Source organism: Odontesthes bonariensis, chromosome 12 (genome assembly GCF_027942865.1).
Source record: "Odontesthes bonariensis isolate fOdoBon6 chromosome 12, fOdoBon6.hap1, whole genome shotgun sequence".
NCBI classification, from domain to species: Eukaryota; Metazoa; Chordata; class Actinopteri; order Atheriniformes; family Atherinopsidae; genus Odontesthes; species Odontesthes bonariensis.
Window position 1 is genome coordinate 3,631,206 of NC_134517.1, and position 7,495 is coordinate 3,638,700.

General features: G+C 42.7%; 1 protein-coding gene across 1 annotated transcript; it reads left to right on the top strand.

The window, feature by feature from the left end:
* Positions 1-2,777: 2,777 nt before the first annotated feature.
* Positions 2,778-6,013, top strand: LOC142396079 (zinc finger MYM-type protein 1-like). The gene is made up of 2 exons (XM_075478613.1): positions 2,778-5,139; positions 5,318-6,013. Exon 1 carries the CDS (start codon positions 3,034-3,036, stop codon positions 5,128-5,130), a length of 2,097 nt encoding a protein of 698 aa, XP_075334728.1. The 5' UTR covers positions 2,778-3,033; the 3' UTR covers positions 5,131-5,139; positions 5,318-6,013.
* The last annotated feature ends 1,482 nt before the right edge of the window (positions 6,014-7,495 follow it).

Genomic DNA, 7,495 nt, shown 5'->3' on the forward strand with positions numbered 1-7,495 from the left:
CCAGTAAATCCATTGGACACCACTGATTTTAAACTTTTTAAGACTGCCTTAAAGCAGTCTGTCAACATCCCATATTGATCTCTATTCTTTAAAAAAGTCCACCTTCATTTCCTGTGTTCTTTCTCCGACACCCTTATGTGTACAACTCCCTCCCCTCCTAACTTCAGATAAGTTCTGTTTGTTTTAAACATTTCACACAAGATCATAAGTATGAAAAGTGCTTTCAACAGGATGCAAACAATAGCGTTTCTGTCCTTCTACTCGCTGAGTGAGCTGGGACGATGAGACTCATGGCTGATCACATTAGTGGATTGAATGACTGTGCAAGGCTCTGTGTGCCAGTGTAATACCTCTGTGTTTGCACCTATCATATGTTTGTCTGGCTGGCTGTGCACGTGAATGTGACCAAAGGATTCCAGCGATGACAGTCTCAATCAATCACATCAGCCACTAGAGTACAGAGTTCAAGAGCTGTTTTGGCAGCAGGCTTCACTGGAGGGCCTGCCAAGGCAAAGAGACTGAACTGGAGTAATGATTGCTATTAGGCAGGTTCATGAATATTTATGATAAGAATATGCATTGAAAACATTGCACGGATGCAACACAGGAGTGTGAGTTACAAGAGCTGTACTTCACTGAGATTGGTTGTTGAAGCAGAAAGAAGGAGTAGGAGAGCTTATATCTGACAAGCCTTAAAGGTCACAGGTGAGGTGTTAGGAGATCAACAAGATGATCCTACTGGGGCCCTCAGGGGCCACGAACCACTTACGAACTGGATTCAAATAAAAATTGTTCAGATGCAGATGCTAACCTCCTAATAAGTTGTAGTATTGTTAAAGAGAAAAAAAATGTTTTATTTCGATTTGTATTTATCATTTCTTTTGATGTATCTTATCATCAAAAACCCACACCCAAAAGAACCATTGAATGTTCTCCAAGTTGCATGGAACAACTTTTCTCCAAGCAGCCTAAAATACCATCTATGTAGGAAAAATGGTGATAACACCAAATCAGTTTGGTTTAGTATTTTTGCCCCAAGTGTGCTTCATGTGAAGTTACCCCCCTGTTACTGTCAACGTTTACAAAAAACACCTGTATAATACACACCACAATTAAAATGAAAGCTGTTCTTGAGCTGTTTGAAGCTAATGTTTTATTTTAGTCTCGTTTGAACGGTAACGATCAACAATTTTCCAAAGACTAATGAAAACCACCGAAGCATGTGTAACCAAGTTTGTGAGATGAAAGTGAATTACAGTGTATTAAGAGAGCAGACTGGCAGTAAACGTAGGGCTGGTATCGAGTTAGATACATTTAAGCTAGCTAATTTTAGAGACATGAATGAGCCGCAATTTTTTTCCACGGAGCCGTAAATGTGTCTCAGACCTTTTCAACAGCTATGGCTTAAGATTTGATATTGTTTTATTTTAATTCAATTTCTTTTGTTACTGTTGAAAACACAGCATTCAAGAATGCACATTCTCTGATTCTCTATAAGACTTGAATTCTTGATTTTTCTTTTTAAATTTGTGTTGAGTAAATGACATTTATAACATGCATTATGTGGCCATATTTTAAATTCTCCAGTCAGCTTTTGGATTTTGGCTTAATGTGCCCCTCCTGTTGAGTCTGTGTTGTAGTTTTTTTTAAATTCTCAGTTCCTTGATTCCGTCCGTGACCCTGTCATCACAGAAACTATTGGGCCCTATCTTACGATACTGCTATAAGTCTGTCTACACCGGTCCACCGGCCACTGTTAAAACAATTTTTTGGGGGGACCCTGCATATTCTATGATGAAAGATTCAGAATGCACTGGAAAGAAAGAAAACTGAAAGTCGTTAAAAAGCAGCTGGAAACTGCTGCAAAAGGCAGCTTGTCTTTGAAAGATTGGACCCAAGGAAACAAAGGAGGAGATCATGAAAGAGGTGTAGGCTTGTAGGCTACTCCTCACTGTTAGCATCATATCATACAGAGCCAGTTTGCATTATCACAGAGAATTAGATGCTAGCATGATCAAGAATGCTTAATTTGTACAGAAAAATGGTTCTCAAGGTTTAAATTCATCAGCATTTGAATTGACCAACCATAGACCTTTCTCCTCCAATCAAGCCAAGATTGTTAAGTAGTGCTGTACGGCATAGGCCTACTATTTGATAACACATTTGGGCCACTTATCATAAAATACATTACATAGTACAATTATATTTGGATATATGGGGATACAAGGCAGATAGAGGATAAAGGAAAATGATGATGAAATCAGGGAGCACACAGACAAAGTTAAAGACACAGAGCAGGCAGATATTGATATGATGATGAAGACAGAGAGAAGGGAAATGAGGATAATATGGAGGGAAATGGTGATGATGAAGACAGAGAGAAGACTGACGACAGTGATATGGAGAGAAGCGATGATGAAGTTGAAGACATACAAGAGAAAACAGATGATGATACAACAAATACCAATTATGGCCCCCTATCTTCATTAAAACATCCCACTGATCCAGCACATGTTCCAAAGTACAGCATAGATCACCCTAACAGATTTGTTGAATTGTGTTGCTCCATTGGACCTTGTCAGCCAGTTGAAGGTTTCCCAGTGGCGTTTCTACATTAAGGGCACATGGGGCACTGCCCCACCCACATCTAGACGGTGCTGAGGTGCAGGGACGAATAAATGTGAATCACAACCATTGTATTTCTGTTTTGGAGTGACGTGTGTGTTCGTTTCTGTGTGTTTGCTCCGTGAGACGCTGCTCTCCAATAGTCCCTCCCCTTCTGGTGAGTTTAAGACTGTTGCCATGGAAACAACATGTGAATGTGATGATACATCCCATAATTAACATTGGGAGATGGGGCACTTCTATTTGCGCCCCTTGAATTCTGCCCAGCAACACCAGAACCAGAACCGCGAAACCTACCTGTACCCTAATCACGTGACCAAGAACAAAAAAAACACACAGCTCATAATCAGATAGAGAGATAGACTGTGACATTACTGCTAGCCATTACTCGTTTGGAAGTGTTTTAAAATGAATAATGTAGACTACTTGTTGAGGGTGCAATTTAGTACATTGTCCATGGGGGAGAAATTAGAAATTAAACGTTTGGGGGCACACAGACCAGACAACTTGGTCCTGCTTCAGCCTGGTGATAAAACAACTCGAACTTTCAAGACGGAGTGGTTCAACAGAAAGACGTGGCTAACTGCTAGCGCCTCAAAACATGCACTATTCTGTTTCCCATGCCTTCTTTTCGGAAATGGTACAGGGGACTCTGTTTGGACATCGGATGGTTTCAAAGACCTGAAGCACCTGGCCGAGAGAACGGTGAAACATGAAAGCAGCAAAACGCATCTTCTTTGCGCCATGAAATTGGGACTGTTGGGGAAGGTAAATGTCATGGCCCAGCTAGATGGTGCTTATCAGCGCAACATCGCAGAGCAGAATAAAAAGACGGAGGAGAATAGGTATGTTTTGTCGAGGCTGATAACGTGCTTAAAACTGTGTGGCAAGTGCGAACTTGGCCTGCGTGGTCACTACGAGTCAGCTGATTCAGTGAACCCAGGCATTTTTAAATGCATTTTTCAAACAATGTGCGAGGGCGACAGCAGGCTCAAACGACACTATGACACGGAGCCTATTTTCAAGGGGACATCTAGCACCATTCAAAACGAACTTCTGGATTGTATGTATGAGGTCTACAGGTGCGAGGTGGCTAAGCAAGTGCAGGCTACCCAGTTTGTTGCTGTGCAGGCGGATGAGACAACTGATGTGTCATGCAAATCGCAGATGGTTATTGTCTTAAGGTACATGGTGGACAACAGCGTAACAGAGCGGTTTCTGGAATTCATCGAAGTGAAGGACAAAACTGCCATCGGCCTTTCTACCGCTATCAAAAAAGCCCTTGAGCCACTGAGGCTGACAGAAAAGCTCATAGCCCAAACGTACGATGGTGCAGCGGTTATGCGTGGCAGTGTTGGTGGCGTGCAGACACTCATGAGAGAAAGTTACCCAAACGCACATTTTGTGCACTGCTACGCCCACCAGCTAAATTTAACTCTTCAGCAAGTGTGTGCAGCAAGAATCAGTGAGCTGAAGGTGTTTTTTGCAGATCTGGCTGGTTTTGCCACCTTTTTCTCTACCTCACCGAAAAGAACGGCTGCTCTGGCGGAGACATCAACCAAGCGGATCCCGCGACCACCCAGCACGCGATGGAATTTTAAGAGTAGGACCGTGAATGTGGTGTGGGAAACTCGGGAAGAGATACTGGAGTGTCTGGATAATATTCGCACTCAACCAGGATGGGACAAGGTGTCCATCAGCGAGGCATACGGCCTCACCATGCACCTGCGGGACCGCACGTTTCTCCAACTGCTGGAGTTCTTTGCCAAAGTTATGCCTGAAGTGGATGTGTTGTACAGCATACTACAGAAAAGAGAGATCGACGCATCTGGGGTGAACCGTGCAGTGGAGAATTTCAAAGTGAACATGAGAGACATCAGAGCAAGTGCAGATGAAATTGGTAACCAAGCTAGTGAGGAACCGGGCACAGCAAAGCGCAGGAAAACGAATTTGCCTGCAGTGATGAAGGAGGCCTGTGATACAATGATCGCGCAAGTGGAGGACCGGTTCTCCAAAAGTGACCATCTTATTGCCGCACAGCTGGTGGACTGCTCACTGTTCGCAAAGTTTCTGAACTCATTCCCGGAGGTCCAACTCGCCTGTGCTATCAAGCTTTGGCCCACAGCTCTTAACAACATGGGGAAGCTGCGAACTGAGCTGGCTCTGCTATACGGACACACTGAGCTGCACACAGGAAAATCTGCACTGTCGCTGTTCCAGGCCCTCCACGAAAACAACCTGCAAGAGGCCCTGTCTGAAACCTGCACTCTGCTCAGCATTATCATTACAACCCCTATGACGTCTGCGGAGTCTGAGAGGAACTTTTCGACGTTAAAAAGGATTAAGACATTCACAAGAAACACGATGGGACAACAGCGACTGAACGCCCTCTCCATGCTTTCCATTGAAAACCCATTCGTCGATGGACTGACGGACTTTAACAGCAAAGTCACGGAGACGTTTGCTCACGCCAAGAACCGCCGCGCCAGCTTCCTATTCAAGTGATCGGCATTGGTAAGTCTAACCTTTTTATTTAAACTAAAGTTTACTTTTGACGTTTAGCTAATTTCGTTCAACGAATATTATTCGTTATATATCATTATTATATAATATAATAATGATATATAACGAATAATATTCGTTGTATGCGAATATTATGACATAGGCTTTTCTTTTTTTTCTATTTCTACAGTGTAAACCGGATTGGCGAATGTACTTCTGAGTTGATGTGTTGCTTTGGACATGTTTTGGACGGTGCTTTTTGTTTTTGAAGCTGATGGATGCGTAACAAAATGCAAGAGACTTTTATGGACGAACTATAACTAACTAGGCCCTGTGTTTTGCAGCCTGAAATAATGTCTGTCTGTATATAAGCGAACATTTTATGTGTAAAAAGCCCAATGGAAGGAGTTTTGTAAAGGCTAATTTGTGCCCAATTCATTGTTTGAAAAATCAAATGTATAGAGGCGTTATGCCACCTTCCGTCTTAGACTTTTATTTTGATAAAGGTATCGAATTTGTTTATATGTTACTGTGGGAACGTGAACGTCTTGTCATACCACCTCTTGTTACGGGCGGATGCTCGTGTACAAAGTTGAAATTGTGTAGTTTTATGGACCCATATGAGACTATAGTGCTTACAGTGGTGTTTTGCCAGTTTATTGAATATATTGTCACAGTGTGGAAGAAAAATAAAAAGAGTAATTTCACCAGCAGTAAAAGTTTTATCCACTACATACGGGGATCCGTCTGACATTATGTTATCGCTAGTTGTTGTATGCCAGACGTGTGCCACAAGCTTAATAAAGCATGCAATTAAGTTATTTAAAAATAGTATTTGAAACAGGATTTCTGCTGTCTGCCGGCACTCAAAATGCAGCCTGTAGCGTATGCTTACTAGTACCGTATATAGGCTAGGTCTATAGCTTATAATAATCAGCTACCTCTATTTTTGTGAGGGTGACATGACGTCATACAAAATTGCCCCACCAGAAATTTCAAGCTAGAAACGCCACTGAGGTTTAAAACTGAGGGGCGTTCATTCCAAAGGGAGTGGTATCAAGACAATCCCTGGTTAGAATATTCTGTGGAAAGTGATTCCATGTTTTGTTTTAGTTGACGACTTTTCATGAAAGAGGAAAAGTACATGAGTAAAGTAGCTTGGAGAACTGTGGGAGTTGACGATTGGAAAAAAGGCACAGAAAAAATGAAGGAGCATAAAAAAACAGAAGCACATATGGTAAACATGGTAAGGTAGAGCAACTTTAAGCAGAGACCACTGGAAGAAGCTTTCAGAAGGGCTGACATGGAAGGCCAAGCCAGAAGAGAAGAGCAACGTCAATGAAACAGGGAGATAATGAGAGGACTGACAGACATTACACTGTATCTTGCACGACAAAGTATTCAGGGGTCAGAATGAAAATAATACTTCTCTGAACAAGGGAAATTTCTTGAGCTTGTACAGCTACTTTCAAATTATGACTCCACCATCAAAATTCATCTTGATCACATCAACAAAATCCATTCAAAACATGAACAGCTCATGTTTCACTGTTGTCCAACAGGACACAGAATGACATCATCAGTGCCCTTGCTACCTACAGTATGTCAGAGGAGAAATTCTCTTGGATGAGACAACAGATGTTTCTCTTGTTGAGCAAGTGTCCTTTGTTGTTCGTTTTGTCCATCAAATGGAAATCAAGGAGAGATTTTTACAGGTGAGTGATGTGACAGTAAACGACAGCAAAAGAATTGGAGGATGTTATGATGACAGTCCTTGAGGACAATGGATTAAAAATGGAAGACATCAGGGGCCAAGGCTACGATGGAGCTGCTATCATGAGTGGAGGATACAGCTGCCTGCAGTCACAAATTCAAAGCCACAACGAGAAAGCTTCATACGTGCACTGCCATGCCCACTGTCTCAACCTTGTCTTGGTGGAGAGTGCCAAATCAAGTCGGCCCTTTGTCAGTTTTTTCAATCTAGTTGAGAGTCTCCACCTTCCAAGCCAGATCCCCAAAACGCCATCCTGCATCTGTGACACTCAAACTTGTACCCGGGTCAAAGAGTCTGTGAACTGAAAAGGCTTGCCTGACACAAGGTGGGCATGCAGCGAAGATGCTCTGAGAGCCCTGAAGAAGGTCCTTTCTGCAGTGGTAGCTGCAAGCTTCTTCAGAACATGGCTGACAGCGATCCACCAGACTCTGCAGCAGGTGATGCCCGGATGCTCCTGCGCAGTATAGGTTTGGAATCGATCCTGTGCATGGAGATCACCACACCCATCTTTAATGAGACTGCCATTGCATCTGCTACGCTTCAGAGAAAGAACCTTGACTCATCAGCATCATACACCATTGTCGAAGGGGTCAT